We start from the raw sequence: 11,968 nt of genomic DNA, 5'->3' as shown, positions 1-11,968 counted from the left end.
ACACAGGGGACAAGCTTTAATTATGTTGGTTGTCGAGCTGTAAATGCTATACCAGTGTAACAAAAGCACACATATCTGCCAACAACATTTTTTAAGCAACCTTCTCTGTAGTTAAAATAATAAATAAGTAAAGGGTTTAACAGTGTTCTTTGATCTGTTTTTCAAGCTTTGGTAGAACAAACAAGTGAGAAAACTGCTATTTTCAGTCACGTATGTCAAGTTAACTATCTGACTATTTCAATTACTTTGGTTATTGTAATACGTTATTTTAGGACTGCACAGTTCAATAATCATAAAATTTTAAGTAATCTGCAATTTCCTGGATTAATTTCCTAGTTAATCTTGGAAGCATATTAATAAACTTTTGATTTGTCTAAGTGCAATTAACTGAATGCTTGCATCTGCTTCAGTAATTACAGTAATTAAGATAACATGGTGGCAAGCTCTATTATTTCAAACTGTGTTATTTAAACTTTTATTTCACATGTCGGTCAGTGTGTTTCTTTAGGGAGTCTCTTCTCAGATGGGTGTGTCACAGATGTTACACCACAGATGGCACACATGTAGTGGTTTTCCATATATTTGCGATGCCTACTTCGATCCTCCAAATTAAAAAAGAAAAAAAAATGAGGCGTGTCTTGTCAAGATAGTAAAATTCAAACATATAATGATGCTTGTTTTCCAGCTAGTGGAGAGCAAATCGAATTTATTTATTTATTTATTCATTTATTTCCTCAGTATAGGTCAGGTTGCCCATTCTAGGTTTAAAGATTTATCTTGTCTTTATCACTTAATTAAAGCAAGGTTTGCAACACAACTTCTTAATTAGTGTAAAAATCTCCTTAAAGAAAATGGTGAAAAAAAGAGCAAATGAAGGAGTTCCCCATTCTTTTGGATCTAAAATGTGAAAAATGTATTAAGAAAGCGACACAAATTGCATATAGCAGACAGTTATGCATTTTCCAAGGTTTTGCAAAGGTGATTTTACATTGATATCACTGAAGTGTCTCACTAAAAGCATTCAGGCATCACACCTGCCAGTGTGCAGCAGTCACAGACTGTTAACCTCAAGATCTGGAAGTGTCTGTGAGTCAACGAAGCTTCACAAACGCTACCACTGTCTGCCTTTGTCAAGGTTCAGCTACATAAAGAGTACTTTAACTTCATCTTGGTGATCATAAGATTCACTGAAAATTCAAGCACTGCATCCTGCCACTGGCTCAAAGGTAAGCAAACTAAAATCCATTCTACATTAATGGAAGAATAACAAGTTCTCTCTCTCTCTTTGAGTAAAGCTGTGCTCTTGCAATGCCAAACTCAAGGTCTCTTTGCTCATCATGTTCACACTACAGACAACACTTTAAAAAGATTCTTAGAAACATTCTCAGTAAATCACCTTCTCACTTTTTCAAACTTAAATGTGAACTTGATGCATGAGGAATTTTTTTTCCTTTACTATTTTTTGCAGATGGTTAAAGGATTGTAGAAAATGCAGTGCTGCTTTAGTTTGCGAGCTAAAATTGGTAGTGGCTTAGAAGACATCAAATGTAGTAGCACTTTTAATGGTAATAATTTACACTGCAACTGTATAATACTGATATTATGAGTCCTCTTACAACTTATCTTTTATAATTATTACTCCAATAATATCTTTTGTTTTATGTATCTGGTCACTATTTAAGTGTTGGTAGCTATTAAATATGCCATGATTTTCGTAAAAAGGCTAAATAATTGACCCTATGCTACATTTTAGTGCCTGTAGTGCATATTATGATTACCTAAGCTGTGCTCGTCTACACGTTACTTTCATAAACAGGAAGAACAATTACAACCATCTGAATGAACACAAACAACAGCTGACTTACACATTGTGTTTGTGTCTTTCATTGCTGTTTTGACACAGACACCTGCCAGAAAATGACCCTGCAGCCATTAACTCCAGTGAACTGTGCAGGCCTTCTGCAGCCCGGCTGCTCTCTGCTGCAGCTGGATGGTGAAGTTCTGCTGTTTGGCCAGAAGGGTTGGCCTAAGCGCTCGTGTCCAACAGGAGTATTTGGTGTACGGTTTAAACATGGCGAGATGAAGCTGAGAGCCATCTCGTTCTCTAATGACTCGTGCTACCTGCCCCCATTACGCTGCCCAGCTGTTTGCCGCCTCGACCCCTATGATGGGCTTCCAGAGAGTTACCTCATCCACGGTGGTCGCACTCCAAATAATGAGATCTCATCAAGCTTGTACCTGTTGACCATGGATAGTCGTGGCTGCAATCGTAAATTAACGCTCTGCTGCAAAGAGAAAGAGCTAGTGGCAGAAGTGCCAGGACCTCGATATGGCCACACAATGAGCATGGTCCAAAGTCGTGGGAAGACAGCTTGTGTGTTGTTTGGGGGTAGGTCCTACATGCCCTCAGGAGAGAGGACCACGGAGAGCTGGAACAGTGTTGTAGACTGTCCACCTCAGGTGTTCCTCTTTGACCTGGAGTTTGGCTGCTGCTCTGCTCACACTTTACCTGAGCTTAGTGATGGACAGTCTTTCCATCTGGCCCTTGCTAGAGAAGACTGTGTCTACTTCATTGGAGGCCACTCACTAGCCTCAGACTCACGTCCACCGCGTCTGTTTTGCCTGCATGTTGAGCTTTTGCAAGGCAGCCCGTTGCTTTCCTGTGAAACCCTAGACAATGGTTTATCTATCTCTAGTGCCATCTTTACACGTACGGGACCCACTCATAGATACATCATCTTAGGTGGATATCAGTCAGACTCACAAAAGCGGATGGAGTGCACTACTGTGATTCTAGATGAGAAAGGAATCCACTTTGACCCCGTAGAAACACCCAAGTGGACCCCAGATATCATCCATAGTCGCACTTGGTTTGGTGGCAGCTCTGGAGAGGGAGGCATCCTACTAGCTGTGCCCACAGAGGGAAGGCCATCCCAACAAGATATGCATTACTTCTACCAGGTGAACTTCCAGACAGAGGGAGAGACCAGAGAGGAAGATGGAACCCTTGCCTGCAGCCAGGAGTCAACGGATTATGATGACTCCACTCCTCTTGAAGATTCTGAGGAGCTCTACTTCGGCCGTGAACCACATGAGTTGGATGGCAGCAGCGACGGAGAAGGGGAGGCTTACAATGAAGAGGATGAAGAGGATGAATCACAAACAGGTTACTGGATAAAATGCTGCCTTGGCTGTCAGTTGGATCCCAACACATGGGAGCCATACTACTCCACAGAGCTCCACCGACCAGCCATGATCTTTTGCTCCAGAGGGGAAGGGGGCCACTGGGTGCACGCCAAGTGCATGGAGCTGTCTGAGACCCTGCTGCTGAAACTCTCTCAAGGCAACAAGAAGTACTTCTGCTTGGACCACGGAGGCCTGCCCTACCAGGAGATGACCCCACCTCGACATATTATACCACTGAAGCGCATCACCATGAAAGCTAAAGACAAAAAAAGACCTCTGACAATCAAGATGTCCCCTGCCAAAAAAAGCTTTTTCAGACGGCTGTTTGACTGACTCAGATTTTCATATGATGTGTGCCTGTTAAGAAAACTTTGTATGCTTAGGATGTTTTTTCCACCCTAACAGTAATCTAATAAACCAAATCGAGAAAATCCCTCAAACTACCTTGAAGTGCTCACTGAACGTAATAGAGTCACAAGCCAAGTTTAAGTTAGATCACATGACTATTGAACTAACAGACAAACACTCACACCTACTTGATTTATTTTGAGTTAAATTAACAGTTTACAGTTTGTGAAGATTTGCAACATTTCCTTTTATTATTGAATGTTTCTGTTGTTATTTCACATTGTGCAACAAAAATGCAGTTTTACTCTTTATCAGCTGTGAAAAGGTTCATTCTGTTTGTTTCTTTCTTTCATACGTACGTTTTAAGTACCACAGACCCACTTTCTGATGCAGATGGAACTGAATTGTTATTGCAGTGTTTTGTACAATAAAACTGATAAATCCTTAATAAAATTTGTGATTTTCAGTCTGTAATTTTGTGTCCTCACAGTGGTGTATTGTTATCTTAAAAAGACATACTCTAATTAGCCTATCAGTTTAAAACAGTCGGTGTCTCCCACCTGATGCTGTTATTAATGACCCTGTTTTAAATTTCCTATACAATAAATTTAGCATGTTTAATGAAGGCATGCAAATTTTCACAGTTACAGGTAGTCACACTATGGAGGTATGAGTCTAAAATTTTACTTATTATTTTTTGAATTACTGCATTATATTCTCCAGCATATTTGAGCTATTGTACCAATTTAATGTTTCTCAATCCGAATTCTTGTACTTGACAGGTTTACAAGGTCTTATCAATTATAGAAAACATAATGGGAATTAAAAAGCTCAAAATTTTAGCCCACCTTTTGGTACTTTAAGGCCCTGTAACTCTTAAAATATTCATAGTATGAAGGTAAAAATTTTAAATATCTTATTAAACACACAAAGTTACTGTACAAAGCATACTAGCTAATTTTGAGGGATCAAATGTGAACTGTTGTCCTGGTACATTTTATATCAAATGATCCAGTTATATGTGAGTTTCAGTTATTTGTCATTCTCTTGAGGAATATACTGACTACTAACTCCAGCTTTCAGTATTAAGTAGGTATTAAGTAAGTATACTAAATTGATTTCAGAGTTATATAAACATGAGCATAAATATGATATTGATAAACAATACGTAATCAGAACTGTGAACAGTTAAATGGTCTAAGCTATATATATATATTGAATCAACTGAATTTCTTTAGTTTTTAAAGTGCTTCCATATTCTCTGCATTCAGGTCTGCATCTAGTTTGTTGTAATGTTTTCTAAAAGATCATTGTTATTTTGTTTTGTTTTTTTATTAACACTTTACAGCTGAATTCTGTGTTACTAATGCAAAATTAAATTAAATACAAAAATAATAATAATTTAAGCAAACAAGAATCACAATTCTTCAGTTTTTATTTATTATCTGATGTAAACAGAGACAAAAAGTACAAACTTCACAAAAGGATGGTAAGTTGTCTGATTCAATGACAATACATAAGAAATAAGTAAATACAGCATAACATAATTTGAAGGTAGTGGTAGGTAGTGGAACTTTAGTGTATGCAAAATGAATGAACAGAGAAAGTATTGTGCGGTCCCAGTAAACTGTACATTTAGTCTATGCATGTGAGCCCAAAATGAGGAGATACACTGTGAAACATGACAGAAGTAGAATTTTATGAATCATCCATCATCCATTACTTTGGAAATGCAATTCATTACGGCAAAAACAAATATGAGACAAGTTGCTATATAATGCACTCCAAAACATGGCGTTATGGTAGCACTGTGACAAGTATCCAATGAAATGTGGATATTTCATAGCTGTCATATGGTTACATTTATGACAGTAAAATAAAATCAAACATTCAATCAAGTAAGAAAACAAAATTGCCTGTCACAATTCAAAATGGTGAGGGCAGAAAAAGACAATATAATCAATCAATCAAACAAATAAAGTTGCCAACAATTCAGTTTACATCAGGTCTCTCTGGCTCTCACCCATCGCTCTCCCCTGACGACTGAAGCTGTGAAGATATATCAGCTGAGAAAAAGAGCCAGTTTATATATAGAACTTAAGAAAAATCCCTGCCTGCTAGAGAGTCCATGGGGTATTAGGCACCGTAATGGACCATACTGTATTTTTATGATATCAACAAAAAGGTCAGTATATGTTTTATTTTATGAGAAGAATTCAAATAAGTATCATCTATCCTCCACTGTGCAAAAAGTAAACGAGATAAAAATTGGTTCAAAGTGACCTGGCATCTATTCTGCCCCACAGGGATCCCACGATAAAGCACTAAAGTCATCTTTTTCAGAGGGCACTCATGAAACAAAGAACATTTGGGTCTCTGTGATTGCATTTTGCTCCTGCTAAAATGATATATTAATACAGTGGCCACAAATGTGGTCTTTTTAACACGATTTCTCTCTATGACTTACAGCGCTTTCATCTGTTTCCATAAATATCCCCTCTATATAAATGCATAAATGTGTCATATCCTTGCAATACAATAAAATGCACCATTTTTCACAGATGGTGTCGATTTATAAACCAAAAAAAGGAAAAGGAGTATGAAAAAAAATGTGTTGCCTCTGCCGTCACATCTTTGTGGTGTAGTAACTAACAGTTAACAAAGCAATTTGAAGTCAAATAAATGTTTAAAGAAAGAAAAACAAACATCAAAAGTGTAAAATAGCATTGTTTTCCATAAAATAATCTTCATTTATGGGTTCAGGTGCAAAACACTGGCTATTCAAGCAAAATCTGTTTGTAATATCTAACAACACACAAGCATCTGAGTTCCAAAATATAAAAACTAAAAACAACATAAAATGTGTTTGGCCTCTTGCCCAAAGCAGAATGAGACTGACTTCGCTTTCTGGAAAGTCAAAATACTTCCATGTAGAGATAACTGACCAATGGTACAATTCTCTAGAAATCAATCAAATGTTAATAGTTATGGAAAATTCAAAAATCAGGAACTTCCAAAGACATTTCATCATCATCCTGGATCTCTACTGGGTCAATGGTAGCCTGTAGAGCCTTTGCAGAGTCCTTGTGAGCTTCCATAAACTTCTGCAAGTACTTGGACGTGTACAGCCAGTGGTGTTTCAGCACGTCCTCCAGTTCAAAGGTCTTAGACTGGCGTGCATTCATCTTGCGAAAACGCCTGAAGAGCTTGTTTGCTGACTCGTTCCCCTCGCTGGCCCAGGCTCCTATGGATCCGTCTCTCTCTATAATTTCAGGTACGTGGGCTAGGGTCTTGTGCAGATAATTTGTTATCTTTCCATTGTACCTATATTTGAAGGTAGTGGAGAGGAGGTCAGCAAAGCGCTGAGAGTTAAAACTGTAGCGGCATAGCTGGTCAGGGCATTCCTTGGCTGGGCAGGTGGCACGCCACACAGGTTTCATTTGGAGGTAGAGTTTGATAAGCTCCCTCAGGGCCTCTCTTCTCTCTTCTGAGGGCACCAGCTCACACACCACGTCCACAGCCTCCTGGGTCATTAGTCTGCGGGCGTAGTTCCCATTCATCCTCATTACTGGTTTAAGCTTCATCTGCTTCCTCAGCTGTTTATCTAAGGCCGCCCTCCAGCTGCGCCGTTCCTCCCGGCTGGGGTTGGCCTTTTTATACACCTCTCCGATCTCATCCTGGAAGATCTTGTAGAATTCAGTAGCATTGCCGATGTCACAGTGCAATGCATCTAGCGTTGGCTGCGTCTCCAAGAAGGGCTTTGCAGACACACCTTTGACTCTATCACGCAGCTCATCTACTGACTCAGAAAAGGGGTTGGTTCTCCATATTTCATAGCGTTCTAGGTTCTCTTCGTGACTGCGGGTGATGGAGTGCAGCACCATGTTTTGAGAGGCCTCTGCACGACTGGAGTCACATAGAGTGCAGACGTACGTGGACCCAGAGGCCTCCAGCCCCTCCATCTCACGCACCATCTTCTCATCATATCCCGTGCCCCTGAAGTGGAAGCGAAAGGATCGAGGCAGACCACCCATGGACAGGATAAGTCTGCTTTCTTTCATTGCATTACGTTCTGCAACTATAGGCCCCAGGACAGCTGTGAGTGTCTCATGGTCTGACTCATCCACAAACATCAGGCACAGAGGCTTACAGGACAATTCTGAATTTGGCTTTGGCTCGGTAAAAATGGTAACCTCCTCCTCCTCATCGTCTGCCAGGACAGAGACAGACATAACAGTGAAAGAAAAACGAACAGCCTTCTCAGGAACAACTGGTCCCCCGCCATGCTTCTCGCTGACATCACCCATGCCATCGCAACATTCCTTGATCATGACACTAAAACCTGATGTGCAGGCACTGTCTTCCATCCCACTCTCCCTCAGCCCCTCCATGATGTCCTCCTCCAGATCCTTTAAGGCAGACACAAGTGCCACATCGTACCGAAAGCGCCGAGTGATAGTGTCAGCTGGGACGTCATCCACTGAGGAAGACCATCCAGAGAGCCCATTAATAATGCCAACATTATAGGATGGGGACACGTTTTTGAGAGCTGGCTGCCATTCAAACTGGTGAAAACCAGGGAGAAGCTCCTTCTCTGCAGCTCGAAGAGTGTGCAAGGGCTGAAAGATCTGGCGGCCACTTGTGGCTTTGACAGTCCGATACATCTTATGATATTGACTGCAGCTCAGGAATGTGTTGACCCGAATGGCCAGGCACACAGCAGGACTCAACCCAAAGCCTCTGCCTGCAGAGAGAGAAAATGAGAGGAGATAAAGTTTCAGAGAGAGACAGAAAGAGGCACAGTCTCAACATAAAAAGAAAGGATTGACACATGAAGAGAATTATTTAATACCAACCCACAGAAGCCTATTTCTAGTGCTTTGAAAATACTGCAGTATCTAAAATTTCCTCATTTGATATCCCACATTTGGAGTAATTTCTACAATGAGACAGACAGAAGCGTAAATTTCACACCCAAATGTGAATGCCTCATTGTCAAAAGCCCACAAGCCGCTGATTACAAAATCCAATATTTCCTAAATTTCAAATGTTATAAGGGGACAGAGGGTGAATCAGTGAAGCTGGCAATAGTGATGTATTGGCTGTAGATGAAAACAGACACCAGCTGCCTTCTATTCCCCAGAGAGGAGGATGGTGCTGTCTGTGTAATTTGCAGATACAAGAGCTGCTGATGTTGTTTTGATTCTAACAGCCCCTTCACAAGAGTTGTTATTGTGCATTAAAGGGAGTGTGAGAATGAGAGACTGACAGACAAGATGAGTGAAAGTGGGAGAAAATCAGGGAGGGGTTGAATGTGCAGCAGCAGTGGTTCAATAGACAGAAATGGACAATAATTAAATGCTTTTCAATCAAAATCACAGAAATATTGGACTTTTCTTCATTGTTATTCATGAGACGACTGTATTCCTCGGGGGTAGGTGGAAATATTAATGAGCAAACACTATCATGATTTTCATTTGTTTGTATCCCCCTTTCTTTGCCACGGAGGGCTGTGTTGATTGAACATAAACCCTTATAATAGCCTCTTACCTTGCATCATGGCCTCTAGCTCATCTGCCTGACGGTGTTCATTCCCAGATCTCAGTGCAAGCAGAAACAGCGTCAAACACACAGACTTCAGATCACCACCTTCCTCTTTGTCTGCAAACACCTTCACCTGGTTCTTCAGATCCCTCAGTCGATGCTTCTGGGCACGACGGGTTAGCGAGAGCAAGTGCTGGCGAGGTCTTCCCCCTTTATTGGTTAGTAGGAAGTTATCAAGTTCTGACAGACTCAGGTTTTCATTTTCCTTCAGCTCGTGGCTCAGACAGTGAGCCTTAAATGAGTCCAGCCTCACTTGCTCACGACATCCCTCACTGGGGCAGAGCAGAGGTAGGGAATGGAGGGCAGATGAAAAGACTTTGGCAGGTGAGGTGAGATTATCGGGTGTACAGGGCGAGTTGCAGGCAGGGCAGTGAGGTCCTAGAACGTGGGTAAATTTTACAATGCAGCCACGGCAGAAGAGGTGCCCACAGGTGGACTGAACTGGATCAGAGAGCAGGTGGTCACACACTAGGCAGGTGAACGATGCAACAAAGTCCACAGGGAGCTTCTCAGAGAGCAGCTTGGTGCTCAGGTGATCTTTCTGGCAGCGTGTAATGTTCCTCACCCACTGCTCTCTCTGGATGCTGAACTTCTTCCAGGCCCTGAGAGCAGGACCATGACGGTCTCCAAATGGTCTCAGAACTCTCCTCTCACCAACAGCGATGGCGTCGCAGTCCCATCTGGTCCTTTTTGCCAGGCTCTGTGCTCTTGGAAGGACTTTCCTCCTCTTCCTTCCAGTCCTCTGGAATGATGTTTTTTTGGGGTAGCAGAGGTGGCACAGGGAAGAGTGAGGTTTCCACTCAGGCACTCTTGTTCTGGTGAAGCTGCAGACCCCCCCACCTCGAATGGCAACCATCCAGCAGCGGTGGCAGAAGGAAAGGGGGTGGACAGATTCTGTGTCCTCTGTCACGTCCACTTTGAAGACTTTAAGGATGACTTCTGGCCAGCTTGGGAACTTGCAGCCCATTTTACGCAAGGCACACTTGCTCACCTCATCCAGATCTCCATGAACATCGTGCACTGGTCCTTTGACTTTCCTCAGAACCATTCCACAGACACGACACAAACCCCTATAAAGAGCCAGGGAAATAGTGTCAGATCCTTAGAAACAAATGAATATAACATAGCATCATTCACAAAATGTAACAATTTGATTACCTGAGGTGGTCCATGTGGGTTTCCATCTCCTGTAGCTTCACATCTACTCTCCTGCCAGGGCCCTCCACATTTTCCTTGCTTTTCCCTCCTAGGCATAATTTCATAACACTCCCTGGACCCGCAGCATGATCTATTTCTATATTTGGAGCTGCCGTAGGTGAAATCTCAGGCCGTGTTTCACTGGGCAGAGGGGCTTTCTCCATGGACTTCACCCTGAAGAGTTTGAACTTCCACTGAGAATACTCAGAGTGGGGATGGTGGAGCTCTGGCGGCATGGATGATCTGGGACCATCTGTCTCCAGGCTTTCTGCTGCCATGATGAGATGTAGAGCTTAGGTGCTGGAGAGGCAAGGAGAGGAGAGAAGAGATGAGGAGGTCATTTGATATACTGCAAAAGCATGAAAAACAATTTCAGCCATCTGTAGTATAAGATGATAGATATTGAGAAAAGGTTTGAAGGTTAAAAATCCTCACAGGGATGGTTGAGCCAGTAGTGTCTTCTCAGTATTGAGACCATGACACAATCCAAAAGCTTTACTTGATTCCTGCTGAATTTATGCTCATAACACCCTGAAATTCCCACTGAATAGAGAAGAGCAAACCTTGACCTAGACTGCTGTATTATACCATAAGTGGCATTTAGATCTTGTGTAAAATGCATGAGACAAGCACTAGGGGATCGATACAACACCAAAATCCTCATTTCACTCATCTTCAAGCCCATCACTCAGTAAGCTACTGTGACTTTTTTTTTCTTTGACACAGCAAGTTTGCTAAATGGGAAACCTTATCCCAGCAAGGTTGTCAATCATTTATATTAGTTGTTTTCTTGGCTGGCAGGAGAGCTGGAGCCCTGAAAGCTTCCAACTGGCACTTTTAATGCAAGGAAAAATCGGAAACACAGCAAACTTATTACATATTACATAGATATTGACCAAACCAGATGCAAAAGAAGATGAGAAACCATCATATTGAATAAACATCATAAAGAATTATTCCAAACACAAGATTGTTCAATTTCAGCAGCCAAATGCTCTTATGATACAGCACAGGTAAGATCAATGACGGTGCTACACTGATGGGCCCTATTTCATCTTCTCCCATACTATCTAGGTTCTATTACCAGTTCTGACAATAAAGCAGTCAAACAATCTTAGAAACTAATAGTTCAATCTTTGCTCTTACCATTTCACACCTACAGCATTCACACAGTTGAATCTTCTGTCTATCCATCTTTCAATGATCTCACTACATTTTCATCCTTGGAGGCTCAAATCTGTCAGTCTCCTTATTTTCTCAGCTCTCTCTCTGTGTACTTCTCATGCTGAACTCCCCTTTGAGACAAACAGCTGAGCCTGTGTGCATGTGTGTCAGCTGGGCTCTTACCTTGTTTTTCAGTCTCAGCTGGCGTCAGCTCCCTTGGGGGCTCCTCTCTGCATGGGAGCACAAGGAAAGCCCTGGAGCTAGGCCCTTACACCCTACATATACTGTATACGTTTGAGCCAGTCACAGCTTGAAGCTTCTGTTACCAGGAGTCGTGGCTCCATAAAGTGGGAATGCTCCTGACTGTCTCATTGGGCCTCATATTTATACCCATCCTTTGGTGGAATCCCAACAGTCAACCACTGCCACCTGATCGAGGCAGCTGAGGAAAGAAAAAAAAAACAAGGTC

The 11,968-nt window shown here is 41.8% G+C and overlaps 2 protein-coding genes across 2 annotated transcripts; one reads left to right on the top strand and one right to left on the bottom strand.

Moving 5' to 3' along the window:
• Nucleotides 1-1,090: 1,090 nt before the first annotated feature.
• rag2 (recombination activating gene 2) lies at nucleotides 1,091-3,833 on the top strand. The gene is made up of 2 exons (XM_082542595.1): nucleotides 1,091-1,226; nucleotides 1,904-3,833. The coding sequence occupies exon 2, from the start codon at nucleotides 1,918-1,920 to the stop codon at nucleotides 3,517-3,519; it is 1,602 nt and encodes a 533-aa protein (XP_082398721.1). The 5' UTR covers nucleotides 1,091-1,226; nucleotides 1,904-1,917; the 3' UTR covers nucleotides 3,520-3,833.
• Nucleotides 3,834-6,530: 2,697 nt separating this feature from the next.
• On the bottom strand, nucleotides 6,531-9,806 carry rag1 (recombination activating 1; the record flags this gene model as incomplete). Its single annotated transcript, XM_082538107.1, has 2 exons — nucleotides 9,085-9,806; nucleotides 6,531-8,278 (listed from the first exon to the last, which is right to left on the bottom strand). Exons 1-2 carry the CDS (start codon nucleotides 9,092-9,094, stop codon nucleotides 6,531-6,533), a joined length of 1,758 nt encoding a protein of 585 aa, XP_082394233.1. The 5' UTR covers nucleotides 9,095-9,806.
• Between the last annotated feature and the right edge of the window lie 2,162 nt (nucleotides 9,807-11,968).

This window comes from Aulonocara stuartgranti (assembly GCF_965226115.1).
Source record: "Aulonocara stuartgranti genome assembly, chromosome: 7".
Taxonomy (NCBI): domain Eukaryota; kingdom Metazoa; phylum Chordata; class Actinopteri; order Cichliformes; family Cichlidae; genus Aulonocara; species Aulonocara stuartgranti.
The sequence above is the reverse complement of the archived record's forward strand: the minus strand, read 5'-3'. Positions and strand labels throughout refer to the sequence as shown.